Source organism: Ascaphus truei, unplaced genomic scaffold (assembly GCF_040206685.1).
Source record: "Ascaphus truei isolate aAscTru1 unplaced genomic scaffold, aAscTru1.hap1 HAP1_SCAFFOLD_334, whole genome shotgun sequence".
Lineage (NCBI taxonomy): Eukaryota > Metazoa > Chordata > Amphibia > Anura > Ascaphidae > Ascaphus > Ascaphus truei.
The window spans coordinates 2,248-17,500 of NW_027456333.1; the positions used below are offsets into that span (position 1 = coordinate 2,248).

At 49.8% G+C, this 15,253-nt stretch overlaps 1 protein-coding gene across 1 annotated transcript in view; it reads left to right on the forward strand.

Moving 5' to 3' along the window:
• The first annotated feature begins 6,645 nt into the window (after nt 1-6,645).
• Nucleotides 6,646-15,253, forward strand: part of EIF2B4 (eukaryotic translation initiation factor 2B subunit delta) — a 32,431-nt gene continuing 23,823 nt past the window's right edge. The window contains exons 1-5 of the mRNA XM_075583530.1: nt 6,646-6,849; nt 7,494-7,612; nt 9,139-9,358; nt 10,244-10,320; nt 10,566-10,668. Coding sequence (XP_075439645.1) covers nt 6,646-6,849; nt 7,494-7,612; nt 9,139-9,358; nt 10,244-10,320; nt 10,566-10,668 — 723 coding nt within the window. The remainder of the gene's footprint in view (nt 6,850-7,493; nt 7,613-9,138; nt 9,359-10,243; nt 10,321-10,565; nt 10,669-15,253) is intronic.

Consider the following 15,253-nt stretch of genomic DNA (forward strand, 5'->3'; position numbering starts at 1 on the left):
GTGAATTTACAGCTAATCTAAAATCTCTAAGGGGAGTTGAAAACGTGGTGGATCAGCAAAAAGGTGAAATATAACAATGTATATGAAAGGGGATGTATACAGCACAGGCACAGAAGTGCCATATATATAAGTAAAGATGCCTTATACTTATCAGTCCACGTACGCAATGAGTGTATTTACCATTTCATACCATTCATTTAGTTGAGTGAAACCTATGGAACGCTTTCTCTTGGTCATCTCTGACCATATCCTATCCAATAGTTCACAGTTCCATGCACCGCTTTTTACTTTGATATGGATTATTAAGGTGAGCAGTGTTTTTTCCATTCCCCAGACTGAGTGTCGCCAGGTAAGGAGGTTGGATTTCTATGCTAAGCGGCAAAGGTGCGAGGTTGGCGCATGCCCGTAGCAGAATGAGAAGACACCTCTGCCAGGCTTGTAAGGTATTGGCAACTCCAGGATAGGTGGGGAAAATTATTCCACGGAGGGATTGGCTGCACGGGTTAGGTATAGGCGTTTTAACCCTATAAGAATCTGTGCAGCCCGTCGGTTCTTCAGTTCCATCTACAGTTCTAAAATTCTACCAGATTTCGTAACAAGCGTCAGGATTTCGTAAGAACTAAGGTTCCAAGTACCAATCCCGCAGCGGCAGAATGAACAAAGCAGCTTCAGCGAAACTTTTTGAAAACAACAAACACCTATCCCTTTTTAAGGGCTGACTCACTTCTTGAACTCTGACTATGGCTGGAAGGCAAAACCCCTATTTCAATGACCATATTACACTTTGTGATAGGCAAATAAGGTTTAGCTGCTTCAGCAGTCTCTCTCCTCTTGGGATTGGGAAAAGAGTCCATCTGTGGTTTTGTAACTTTCAGTGCAGTGTAAGTTTCAGTGGTGTGTATCACTTTAACTCTGGTCTCTGCTGCATGAGATTTTTTTTTTTTTTCTAAGTTGCTCAGACTGTTTGTAGGCAAAAAGCATAAAAAAATTTTCACATAAAAATCTCCGGTCCTTTTTAACTTCAAAGACACCTCTCATCCCACTTCTGACACCATATGTAGACAGACGTTCACAGAGGTACACAATTGGAGACTTTATAAGGTGAAATTATAACGAGGCTTTATTGTGCCTTTTCCTTAACATTAGGAAACCATCCAAACAAGGGGGAAACACAGCTTCTATTCACTTGGAAGTGGTTCTAGTAAAATATTATGCAATCCACAACTCTCTTAGTTAAGCATGTCTCCCAGCCCCAAACACATAGTATGAAATAAGCAGATATACGAAGTCTCTTAAGAATGAAAGTCTTATCTGTTCCTTGGAGGGAAAATCTCCTCTGTTCCTGGTTCAGCTCCCTTCCCTCAGGGTGTGTCAGCATTCAGGTTTAGAAGTTTTCCCTGTGTCTTGTAAGCAGCTCTGCTGTTTCTTCTGGCAGGGCTCAAGACTGTTGTGAGAGTCAAAGACAATCTCTGCTCTCTCTCCCAAGTTCAGCTCAGGTATGAGCTAAGGAGACACTTCCTGTCTCAACAGACAGGCTTTTGTAAGCAATCTAAATCAGGCAGGTGGTGTTTATTAATTGACTACCAGCAGCTAACCACCACACTGCTAGATTAAAGGCACATTACTTGAACAGGGATTACTCCCCTGTTACATACCTCCCCTGTTTGTGGGAAGCTCGGGCTTGCCACGGCCAAAGCCCATCCTTCCACTCTCATTCTAGATATCTCTGTGACTTGAATGAGAGTGGATGGAGGAAGAGAACTCTCAGTCCTGCTGGGATTGGAGCCCTTTCTCAAGTTTATTCGTGTCTCCTTCTGAAGGTGCTTGAGATCAGCACCCCTCAGTCGCTCGAGGAGGACTTTTTCCAAGTATAGTCTTTTTTCTACGTGCGCGGTTATGAGATTTCCCTCATGTCGGGTGCTCGTCTTATTGTAGGCATACTGTATGGCAGCAGTTGCAGAGCGTTTAAAAACAGCCCTTTGAGTTTTCCGCTCTTGAAGCTGTCTCTCTGCCCTTTTCCCACTCAATGGGGTTGCTAGTTCAGCCTCTTTGAGATTAAGTTGCAATTCCACACCCACTTCCAGAGAATGTCCCATCTTTTCAGCTTCATCAGCTAAGGATTCTTCTGGTTTTAATTCAGCACGTGTACCTTCTTTTGTTGCCTGCTGGGTGGCTGAAGGTTTTGCTAGTGCTTGTTTAGGTGGTTCAAATTTTGCAACCTTGTCTTTCAGATGAGCGGTATTCCCAGCTCTCACTGTACCCTTGTCTTCATGGGTTTTTGAGGCTGTGGGATACTGACGCTTAGTCAGGGTCAATACTTGTCCTTGTAGGACTGTAATCTCATCCGCAAGAGATCCTTGTTTTTTGAGTGCGTCTTGCAAGTCTCTTCTCAGGGAATTTATCTGCATGCTTTGCTTTCTCTGAGCTTGCTTCCACATTTTTATTGCATTGTGAAGCACTATGAACTTATTTGCTTGGGCCACAGTTACTTGTTTCAGTATCTGGACCTTCTTGTGCTCCCTTTTGTGCCGCGTCACCTGGGTTCTAAGCTTGGCTTTTAGCGTTGCTTTGGTGATGCTCAGGGTAGCCTTCAGTTTCTCATGCTGCTTTGCGGGGACATACTGGGTCATCAGACGTTCCTGCAGCACTTGAATTTCTTTAACAGCCTGCAGATTGTCATCCTGCAGAGTTCGCTGCTTCTCCTCTGCCTTCTCGAGGTGCGTACGCAGACCTTGCAGTTGGTTCTGCAGTCGGTGCTCTGCTTCAAACTTCTCACCTTCCAAAAGTCTATTTATTTCTTTAAGCTCGTGCAGCTTTTCATTTTTTTCCTTGACGTCGTTTGTCAAATTAAAATTTTCTTCTGAGTTTTACTTTTTTTCTTTGTAATCTTAAATGTTCTCCTTTTTCAGTCTCTGTACTATTCAGGGCCTCTTTGCAGTCCTCCTTCCATTTACGCACATCTGCTTTGAGACTGACAGTCTCCTGGCGTGAGACATCCTTCTCTAGGTTGAGGGTCTGAAGCTCCTTCTGGGAGACTTGGAGATTTGTATTAAGATTGGTAATCGTTTCTTTAGAAATGTCCAGCTCCTCAGTGAGACTGTGTAGTTCCTTTCTGAAAACTTCCAGTTCTGTGCGGCAGCTGTTGGTCTCATGATGTGAGGCATCCAGTGCTCTGCGGAGTGTCTGAACCTCTTTCTGAGATACGTCCACCTCTGTCCGGACACAGTTGACCTCCTGTTGTGAGGCATTCAGCTCTATGCGAAGAGTGGGAACCTCTTGCTGGAAGACTGTCATCTGCTTCAGTGCCTCCTCATACTTCCGCTTTAGCGTAGCCACCATTTTATCAGATTGGCTCTGCTTTTCATCCATGGTGGAAATAGTAGCATTTGCAGTATCTAGCTCAGTCTTGAGATCGTCCAATTCTGTCCCAGATTCAGAGTACATTGCGAGCACCGTCATCTGTAACTCAGCATTATCTGCTCTCTCAAGTTTCAATTGTTCTCGAAGTAGATCACAGTCACGCCTGGCAATTTTCAGGGCGTCTTCAGGGTTGGTCAAGGGATCGTCACTCACTGGTTCCGGCTCCGCTTCCCTGGGATGACTGGTTTAGGGTTCCTCACTGTTGGCACCGGACAGACACTTCTTTGGGGTACACGACTTCTGCCTTGGGTCCTCTGGATATTCGGTTAACCGCGGAACGAATTCTCAATTTTCTCTAGGCTGCAGGGCAACTCGGTCCCCCTTTTTCTCCACAGGATCTGCGGACGTGTCTGTTCCTTCCACGGTAAGTGAAGAACCGCTTTTCTTTTCCGCCTTTTTGTTTTGGATGACTCCGTCCCATCAGGAATACTGGGGTCTCCTTTATTTGAAATTTAGCACCGTCACTGGATCCACCCGGCTTTTCTTGCAACTGTAATAGCTGACGGAAATATTCGGTGATCCACTGCTCCCGCTCTGTCTCCTGCTGATCATATTCGTCATCAAAGGGAGCGGTCTTTTCTGTTCGTGCCGAGTTCAGGCACCCCCACCATTCTTGGGGTGTTTTGTGGGTGTGACTCGGTTCGGGTACCCCGTAAGAGATGTCTTCTTCTTTATTGGACTGGAAGGGCCACTCTTCCGTGGGGTAGGGTTCATTACAGGAACGCTGCATCTTGTCCACCATTTTTAGGCTATCAGGTGTAATTTTCTTTCTGACCTCAGGAGGCGCTATTGCAGCTGTTGCCACTGTATTTGCTAGAACCCCCAATTGTGGTAGTCCTACAGGTGGGCATATTTTGCGTGTAGAGGTCGTAGCTCTCACAGGCATCTCTGTAGAATTTTTCTTTCTTGGATAAGTTTTACAATATCAGCAGTACTGTGCATGCATTTTCTCTCATCAGGTATACAAGATGTGCAGTTGTTAGGTAAAAAAGTCTATTTGCTTTACACCATTTACTTGCTAGGTGTAATCTCTCATTAGGTATGCTGAATGTGTAGTTGCTAGGAAAAAAACTTCTGTTTGCTTTACAACATTTACTTGCTAGGTGCAATCCCTCCGCTTCAGCAACAGAATTTGGTTTTCTTTCTGAGTTCAGTAATTTTCAGTCTCATCTTTGGGTATTATGGCATTCACACTTCACCCTTTGGGTGTCTGTTTTGCTCCCAAGATATATATAGGCAGACTTTTTTACTTGCAGAAAAAAAAACATTCTTTGCAGTGGACTATTTCTTTCATTCCCAGCAGGGTGATTCAACACTCGGCAATTGGCTTTGAAATACCTTTTACACAGTTCAGCAATCCCTTTTTCCCCTATAGGGCAATTTTACACTCAGCATTTGTTTGCTAAAAATTCCCCTGCTTCAGCACAGTCTTGTATCAATTTTCACACTTTTCTGCATATACTCCATTCACAGCTGGTAGCCCTATGCGGTGTGGCAACCTGTATTTGCAAAATCAGTACCACTCGTGGGTCACCATCTGTATTCACTGCGTCAGCGAAACTTTTGAAAACAGCAAACACCTATCCCTTTTTAAGGGCTGACTCACTTCTTGAACTCTGACTATGGCTGGAAGGCAAAACCCCTATTTCAATGACCATATTACACTTTGTGATAGGCAAATAAGGTTTAGCTGCTTCAGCAGTCTCTCTCCTCTTGGGATTGGGGAAAAGAGTCCATCTGTGGTTTTGTAAGTTTCAGTGCAGTGTAAGTTTCAGTGGTGTGTATCACTTTAACTCTGGTCTCTGCTGCATGAGATTTTTTTTTTTTTTCTAAGTTGCTCAGACTGTTTGTAGGCAAAAAGCATAAAAAAAATTTCACATAAAAATCTCCGATCCTTTTTAACTTAAAGACACCTCTCATCCCACTTCTGACACCATATGTAGACAGACGTTCACAGAGGTACACAATTGGAGACTTTATAAGGTGAAATTATAACGAGGCTTTATTGTGCCTTTTCCTTAACATTAGGAAACCATCCAAACAAGGGGGAAACACAGCTTCTATTCACTTGTGAGTGGTTCTAGTGAAATACCACGCAATCCACAACTCTTTTAGTTAAGCATGTCTCCCAGCCCCAAACACATAGTATGAAATAAGCAGATAAACGAAGTCTCTTAAGAATGAAAGTCTTATCTGTTCCTTGGAGGGAAAATCTCCTCTGTTCCTGGTTCAGCTCCCTTCCCTCAGGGTGTGTCAGCATTCAGGTTTAGAAGTTTTCCCTGTGTCTTGTAAGCAGCTCTGCTGTTTCTTCTGGCAGGGCTCAAGACTGTTGTGAGAGTCAAAGACAATCTCTGCTCTCTCTCCCAAGTTCAGCTCAGGCATGAGCTAAGGAGACACTTCCTGTCTCAACAGACAGGCTTTTGTAAGCAATCTAAATCAGGCAGGTGGTGTTTATTAATTGACTACCAGCAGTTAACCACCACACTGCTAGATTAAAGGCACATTACTTGAAAAGGGATTACTCCCCTGTTACAGGGGGCAGAATGAACAAAGCAGCGCTGTCGGAGTACACAGCGGGGGCAGAATGAATGAAGCAGCGCCGTCGGAGTACACAGTGGGGGCAGAATGAACGAAGCAGCGCCGTCGGAGTACATAGCGGGGGCAGAATGAACGAAGCAGCGCCGCCGGAGTACACAGCGAGGGCAGAATGAACGAAGCAGCGCCGTCGGAGTACACAGCGGGGGCAGAATGAACGAAGCAGCGCCGTCGGAGTACACAGCCGCACTGAGGACTGTTTCCAGCTCTGTTTGCGGGCAACTCCCGCTCTTGGGAAATTGCTCCTAGAGACTCTGTTTTGCAAGATTTCGTTTTGGGGACAAGATATTTCGTTTGCCCCCGTCCCAGTTAATATATTTTGAGTGTAATTGTGTAACATTGTGTGTATGTCATTTGTGGAATAAATTACAATTTATTTTATCTCCTTGCTTTCCTCAATCGTATGATCCCCGGGTATTAAGGTGTTAAAAGGGCTGGTCTCCCGTGACAGGCTTTTTTCTGGTGGCAGAGGTGGGATAGGATTGAGCCTATGGTCTAACATCCTGCGGGATCCTATAGCATAGCGAGAGACTCGAAGATTGCGAGCTCCCAAAGCAAGAGGTAGCGTACACACGTTTCACAAGAGCATGAAAGTCCTTTTGTCACCTAACTTTGTGCCTGCGGGCGAACATGGATAAGCGATCGGGACGGTTTCGGTCCTGGGATCGTGCTCGAGTCGTGGACCGGTGTGAAAGTTATGGACAACCAACGGCTGGTCGGTCAAAGGTACAGCTGGAGGACTTGGATTTCCATGAAGCCGGCATTGCTTTACCCGAGGGCAACAAGCCCGTACCTGCAGCCGCAGTGATCACACTTCAGCCCGGGGCACAGGAGGTTAATCCAGCCCCGGAGGGAGATGGACATTGGGAGGGAGAGGGTGATCACCGGGATAATGGTGAAGGACTGGCGTTTGGGAGTGCTGGAGGGGTAGTCCCTGTGGCTACCGGACCCGCCACCCCAGGAATCACCGCACTCCTTGCCTCATGGGGAGAGAGGGCTACAGCAGATAGAGGACTCGGATGCTGGCAGAAGTACACGGTGATGTGTCCCCTCACTCCTACCTGATCAATGGGGAGCAAGACTTTCCCCGAGTGCATCACCACAGCTTCAACAAGTTTGTGGATGGCACCGACAAGATCAACTGTTTCTTTAGTGACTTTGAAACACAATGTCAGAGATACCGGGTGCCACCACGGGACTGGGCGTTGCGATTACACCCTTTGTTGTCCGGAGTGGCCAAAGAGACTGTGTAGGCTATCCCATCTGAGGATAAATAGGACTACAAGCATGTCAAAGCAATGCTGCTGATGCAGTATGCCCTCACCCCAGAAACTTACCGGGGCAAGTTCAGGACAGGGGAACGATACCCAAGGGAGTCCTATGCCCGGTACGGGGCCCGCATGGCAATGCAGGGGACCCAGTGGGTGGAGGGTTGTGGTGCCACCATATAGCACACGTTACTGGACTTGATTTTCCAGGAACAGTTACTGCAGCAGTGTCCCTCGGACGTGGGGGCATGGGTCTTTGACTGGAAACCTAAGACCCATGTGGAAGCTGCCAGGATGGCTGATGAGTACGTGACCAGTCATGCTTTAATGTAAGGTAAGGAGGTTGGGTCTCCTATGCTAAGCGGCAAAGGTGCGAGGTTGGCGCATGCCCGTAGCAGAATGAGAAGCCACCTCTGCCAGGCTTGTAAGGTATTGGCAACTCCGGGATAGGTGGGGAAAATTATTCCCACGGAGGGATTGGCTGCACGGGTTAGGTATAGGAGTTTTAACCCTATAAGAATCTGCAGCCCATCGGTTCTTCAGTTCCATCTACAGGTCTAAAATTCTACCAGATTTCGTAACAATTCAAAGCCTTCGTAAGAACTGAGGTTCCAAGAACCAATCCCGCAGGGGAAGAATGAACGGAGCAGCGCGCCGGAGTACACAGCAGGGGCAGAATGAACGGAGCAGCGCCGTCGGAGTAAACAGCGGGGGCAGAATGAACGAAGCAGCGCCGTCGGAGTACACAGCGGGGGCAGAATGAACGGAGCAGCGCCGTCGGAGTAAACAGCGGGGGCAGAATGAACGAAGCAGCGCCGTCGGAGTACACAGCGGGGGCAGAATGAACGGAGCAGCGCGGTCGGAGTAAACAGCGGGGGCAGAATGAACGGAGCAGCGCCGTCGGAGTACACAGCGGGGGCAGAATGAACGGAGCAGCGCGGTCGGAGTAAACAGCGAGGGCAGAATGAACGGAGCAGCGCCGTCGGAGTACACAGCGGGGGCAGAATGAACAAAGCAGCGCCGTCGGAGTAAACAGCGGGGGCAGAATGAACGGAGCAGCGCCGTCGGAGTACACAGCGGGGGCAGAATGAACGGAGCAGCGCAGTCGGAGTAAACAGCGGGGGCAGAATGAACGGAGCAGCGCCGTCGGAGTACACAGCGGAGGCAGAATGAACGGAGCAGCGCCGTCGGAGTACACAGCGGGGGCAGAATGAACGGAGCAGCGCCGTCGGAGTACACAGCGGGGGCAGAATGAACGGAGCAGCGCCGTCGGAGTACACAGCGGGGGCAGAATGAACGGAGCAGAACCGTCGGAGTACACAGCGGGGGCAGAATGAATGAAGCAGCGCCGTCGGAGTACACAGCGGGGGCAGAATGAACGGAGCAGAACGTCGGAGTACACAGCGGGGGCAGAATGAACGGAGCAGCGCCGTCGGAGTACACGGGGGCAGAATGAACGAAGCAGCGCGGTCGGAGTACACAGCGGGGGCAGAATGAACGGAGCAGCACCGTCGGAGTACACAGCGGGGGCAGAATGAACGAAGCAGCGCGGTCGGAGTACACAGCGGGGGCAGAATGAACGGAGCAGCGCCGTCGGAGTACACAGCGGGCAACTTGCACCGCTGACTGAGGACTGTTTGCGAGCAACTCCCGTTCCTGGGAAATTGCTCCTAAAGACTCTGTTTTGCAAGATTTTGTTTTGGGGACAAGATATTCCGTTTGCCCCCGTCCCAGTAAGTGTATTCTCAGTGTAATTGTGTAACATTGTGTGTAACATTGTGTGTAACATTGTGTGTATGTCATTTGTGGAATAAATGACAATTTATTTTATCTCTTTGCTTTGCTCAATCGTATGATCCCCGTGTGTTAAAAGTGCTGGTCTCCCGTGGCACCCCCTTATATACAAGTACCCCTCTTTTATACAGGTACCCCCCTTCCCTCCAACACTCGCTGCATCGCGTTACTGCACTCCTTCAAATAGGTACCCCTCCTTATATACATGTACCCCCCCTTATATACAGGTACCTCTCCCCTCCAACTCTCGCTGCATCTCGTTACTGCACTCCTTCAAACAGGTACCCCATCCTTATATACAGGTACCCCTTTTATATACAGGTACCTTCCCATATATACAGGTACCCTTCCCACCTTATATACAGGTACCCCATCCCCTGATATACAGGTACCCACCCTTATATATAGATGCCCTGTCTTCCTTCAAAGAGGTAACCCTTCCTATTCACAAGTACCCCCTTATATACAGTTTACCCCTGCCCTATATAAAGGTACGGCCTTCCTTCAACCAGGTACCCCCCTGTATACAGGTATACCCTGCATATATAGAGGTATCCCCGTATATAAATAGCTACCTCTCGCCCTGAGGCTGTCACTTACCTACATTCAGGGTTCAACTTGTTACCGCGCAGGTTATCCGCGATTATTGCACCCCCCTTATATACAGGTAGCCCCTCCCTTATATACAGATGCCCCGTCTTGTACCTGCGCAGCTAATCCGCGATTACAGCACCCCCCTTATATACAGGTACCCCCCCTTACATACAGGTACCCCCTCCCTTTATATACAGACGCCCTGTCTTGTACCCGCGCAGGTTATCTGAGATTACAGCACCCTCCCTTATATACAGGTAGCCCCTTCCTTATATACAGGTAGCCCCTCCCTTTATATACAGACGCCCTGTCTGTATCCCGCGCAGGTAATCCGAGATTACAGCACCCCCCTTATATACAGGTACCCCCTCCCTGTATATACAGACACCCTGTCTTGTACCCGCGCAGGTAATCCGAGATTACAGCACCCCCCTTATATACAGGTACCTCCTCCCTGTATATACAGACGCCCTGTCTTGTACCCGCGCAGGTAATCCGAGATTACAGCACCCCCCTTATATACAGGTACCCCCTCCCTTTATATACAGACGCCCTGATTTGTACCCGCGCAGGTAATCCGAGATTACAGCACCCCCCCACAGGAGGAGCTGTCCCGGGACCTGGTGAACAAGCTGAAGCCTTATATCAGGTGAGGGAGGCCAGAGGTCTGTGTATTAGGAGGAGGTGAGAGGTACGTGTCCCTGATGCCTGTGTATTAGCAGGGGGTGAGAGGTGCATGTACCTGTGTATTAGGAGTGGGGGAGAGGTGCCTGTGTATTAGGAGGGGGTGAGAGGTGCCTGTGTATTAGTTGGGGGTGAGAAGTGCCTGTGTATTAGGAGGGGGTGAGAGGTGCCTGTGTATTAGGAGGGGGTGACGGGTGTCTCTCCCCGCAGTTTCCTCGCCCAGTGTCGCCCTCTGTCGGCCAGTATGGGAAACGCCATCAAATATATCAAGAAAGAAATCTCCAATATCAACCGGAGCACGGGCGAGGAGGAGGTGTGTACTGTGTATAGTAACAGGGGTATGTACTGTGTATAGTAACGGGTATGTACTGTGTATTGTAACAGGGGTATGTACTGTGTATAGTAACGGGGGCGAAGAGGAGGTGTGTACTGTGTATAGTAACGGGTATGTACCGTGTATAGTAACGGGGGCGAGGAGGACGTGTGTACTGTGTATAGTAACTCTCACCTCTCTGTGTAATAAGCCCTCTTCTCCCCCTCTCACCTCTCTGTGTAATAAGCCCTCTTCTCCCCCTCTCACTTCTCTGTGTAATAAGCCCTCTTCTCCCCTCTCACCTCTCTGTGTAATAAGCCCTCTTCTCCCCCTCTCACCTCTCTGTGTAATAAGCCCTCTTCTCCCCCTCTCACCTCTCTGTGTAATAAGCCCTCTTCTCCCCCTCTCACCTCTCTGTGTAATAAGCCCTCTTCTCCCCCCCTCACCTCCCTGTGTAATAAGCCCTCTTCTCCCCCCTGTCACCTCCCTGTGTAATAAGCCCTCTTCTCCCCCTCTCACCTCCCTGTGTAATAAGCCCTCTTCTCCCCCTCTCACCTCTCTGTGTAATAAGCCCTCTTCTCCCCCCTCTCACCTCTCTGTGTAATAAGCCCTCTTCTCCCCCCTCTCACCTCTCTGTGTAATAAGCCCTCTTCTCCCCCTCTCACCTCTCTGTGTAATAAGCCCTCTTCTCCCCCTCTCACCTCTCTGTGTAATAAGCCCTCTTCTCCCCCCTCTCACCTCTCTGTGTAATAAGCCCTCTTCTCCCCCCTCTCACCTCTCTGTGTAATAAGCCCTCTTCTCCCCCTCTCACCTCTCTGTGTAATAAGCCCTCTTCTCCCCCTCTCACCTCTGTGTAATAAGCCCTCTTCTCCCCCCTCTCACCTCCCTGTGTAATAAGCCCTCTTCTCCCCCTCTCACCTCTCTGTGTAATAAGCCCTCTTCCCCCTCTCACCTCTCTGTGTAATAAGCCCTCTTCTCCCCCCTCTCACCTCTCTGTGTAATAAGCCCTCTTCTCCCGCTCTCATCTCCCTGTGTAATAAGCCCTCTTCTCCCCCCTCTCACCTCCCTGTGTAATAAGCCCTCTTCTCCCCCCTCTCACCTCTCTGTGTAATAAGCCCTCTTCTCCCCCTCTCACCTCTCTGTGTAATAAGCCCTCTTTTCCCCCTCTCACCTCTCTGTGTAATAAGCCCTCTTCTCCCCCTCTCACCTCCCTGTGTAATAAGCCCTCTTCTCCCCCCTCTCACCTCTCTGTGTAATAAGCCCTCTTCTCCCCCCTCTCACCTCTCTGTGTAATAAGCCCTCTTCTCCCCCTCTCACCTCTCTGTGTAATAAGCCCTCTTCTCCCCCTCTCATCTCCCTGTGTAATAAGCCCTCTTCTCCCCCTCTCACCTCTCTGTGTAATAAGCCCTCTTCTCCCCCCTCTCACCTCTCTGTGTAATAAGCCCTCTTCTCCCCCCTCTCACCTCCCTGTGTAATAAGCCCTCTTCCCCCCTGTCACCTCCCTGTGTAATAAGCCCTCTTCTCCCCCTCTCACCTCTCTGTGTAATAAGCCCTCTTCCCCCCTGTCACCTCCCTGTGTAATAAGCCCTCTTCTCCCCCCTCTCACCTCTCTGTGTAATACGCCCTCTTCTCCCCCTCTCACCTCTCTGTGTAATAAGCCCTCTTCTCCCCCCTCTCACCTCTCTGTGTAATAAGCCCTCTTCTCCCCCTCTCACCTCTCTGTGTAATAAGCCCTCTTCTCCCCCTCTCACCTCTCTGTGTAATAAGCCCTCTTCTCCCCCTCTCACCTCTCTGTGTGTAATAAGCCCTCTTCTCCCCTCTCACCTCTCTGTGTAATAAGCCCTCTTCTCCCCCCTCTCACTTCTCTGTGTAATAAGCCCTCTTCTCCCCCCGCTCACCTCTCTGTGTAATAAGCCCTCTTCTCCCCTCTCACCTCTCTGTGTAATAAGCCATCTTCTCTCCCTCTCACCTCTCTGTGTAATAAGCCCTCTTCTCCCCCCTCTCACCTCTCTGTGTAATAAGCCCTCTTCTCCCCCTCTCACCTCTCTGTGTAATAAGCCCTCTTCTCCCCCTCTCACCTCTCTGTATAATAAGCCCTCTTCTCCCCCCTCTCACCTCTGTGTGTAATAAGCCCTCTTCCCCCCTCTCACCTCTCTGTGTAATAAGCCCTCTTCTCCCCCTCTCACCTCTCTGTGTAATAAGCCCTCTTTTCTCCCCTCTCACCTCTGTGTAATAAGCCCTCTTCTCCCCCTCTCACCTCTCCGTGTAATAAGCCCTCTTCTCCCCCTCTCACCTCTCTGTGTAATAAGCCCTCTTCTCCCCCCTCTCACCTCCCTGTGTAATAAGCCCTCTTCTCCCCCCTCTCACCTCTCTGTGTAATAAGCCCTCTTCTCCCCCCTCTCACTTCTCTGTGTAATAAGCCCTCTTCTCCCCCTCTCACCTCTCTGTGTAATAAGCCCTCTTCTCCCCCTCTCACCTCTCTGTGTAATAAGCCCTCTTCTCCCCTCTCACCTCTCTGTGTAATAAGCCCTCTTCTCCCCCCTCTCACCTCTCTGTGTAATAAGCCCTCTTCCCCCCTCTCACCTCTCTGTGTAATAAGCCCTCTTCTCCCCCCTCTCACCTCTCTGTGTAATAAGCCCTCCCCCCTCTCAGTGTAATAAGCCCTCTTCTCCCCCTTTTCCCCTCTCTGTGTAATAAGCCCTCTTCCCCCCCTCTCACCTCTCTGTGTAATAAGCCCTCTTCTCCCCCCTCTCACCTCTCTGTGTAATAAGCCCTCTTCCCCCCTCTCACCTCTCTGTGTAATAAGCCCTCTTCTCCCCCCTCTCACCTCTCTGTGTAATAAGCCCTCTTCTCCCCCTCTCACCTCTCTGTATAATAAGCCCTCTTCTCCCCCCTCTCACCTCTCTGTGTAATAAGCCCTCTTCTCCCCCCTCTCACTTCTCTGTGTAATAAGCCCTCTTCTCCCCCTCTCACCTCTGTGTAATAAGCCCTCTTCTCCCCCTCTCACCTCTCTGTGTAATAAGCCCTCTTCTCCCCCTCTCACCTCTGTGTAATAAGCCCTCTTCTCCCCCTCTCACCTCTCTGTATAATAAGCCCTCTTCTCCCCCCTCTCACCTCTGTGTAATAAGCCCTCTTCTCCCCCCGCTCACCTCTCTGTGTAATAAGCCCTCTTCTCCCCTCTCACCTCTCTGTGTAATAAGCCCTCTTCTCCCCCTCTCACCTCTCTGTGTAATAAGCCCTCTTCTCCCCCCTCTCACCTCTCTGTGTAATAAGCCCTCTTCTCCCCCTCTCACCTCTCTGTGTAATAAGCCCTCTTCTCCCCCTCTCACCTCTCTGTATAATAAGCCCTCTTCTCCCCCCTCTCACCTCTCTGTGTAATAAGCCCTCTTCTCCCCCCTCTCACTTCTCTGTGTAATAAGCCCTCTTCTCCCCCTCTCACCTCTGTGTAATAAGCCCTCTTCTCCCCCTCTCACCTCTGTGTAATAAGCCCTCTTCTCCCCCTCTCACCTCTGTGTAATAAGCCCTCTTCTCCCCCTCTCACCTCTCTGTATAATAAGCCCTCTTCTCCCCCCTCTCACCTCTGTGTGTAATAAGCCCTCTTCCCCCCTCTCACCTCTCTGTGTAATAAGCCCTCTTCTCCCCCTCTCACCTCTCTGTGTAATAAGCCCTCTTCTCCCCCTCTCACCTCTCTGTGTAATAAGCCCTCTTTTCTCCCCTCTCACCTCTGTGTAATAAGCCCTCTTCTCCCCCTCTCACCTCTCCGTGTAATAAGCCCTCTTCTCCCCCTCTCACCTCTCTGTGTAATAAGCCCTCTTCTCCCCCCTCTCACCTCTCTGTGTAATAAGCCCTCTTCTCCCCTCTCACCTCTCTGTGTAATAAGCCCTCTTCTCCCCCTCTCACCTCTCGGTGTAATAAGCCCTCTTCTCCCCCCTCTCACCTCCCTGTGTAATAAGCCCTCTTCTCCCCCCTCTCACCTCTCTGTGTAATAAGCCCTCTTCTCCCCCTCTCACCTCTCTGTGTAATAAGCCCTCTTCCCCCCTCTCACCTCTCTGTGTAATAAGCCCTCTTCTCCCCTCTCACCTCTCTGTGTAATAAGCCCTCTTCTCTCCCTCTCACCTCTCTGTGTAATAAGCCCTCTTCTCCCCCCTCTCACCTCTCTGTGTAATAAGCCCTCTTCTCCCCCTCTCACCTCGCTGTGTAATAAGCCCTCTTCTCCCCCTCTCACCTCTCTGTGTAATAAGCCCTCTTCTCTCCCTCTCACCTCTCTGTGTAATAAGCCCTCTTCTCCCCCTCTCATCTCCCTGTGTAATAAGCCCTCTTCTCCCCCTCTCACCTCTCTGTGTAATAAGCCATCTTCTCTCCCTCTCACCTCTCTGTGTAATAAGCCCTCTTCTCCCCCTCTCATCTCCCTGTGTAATAAGCCCTCTTCTCCCGCTCTCATCTCCCTGTGTAATAAGCCCTCTTCTCCCCCCTCTCACCTCTCTGTGTAATAAGCGCTCTTCTCCCCCTCTCACCTCTCTGTGTAATAAGCCATCTTCTCTCCCTCTCACCTCTCTGTGTAATAAGCCCTCTTCTCCCCCTCTCA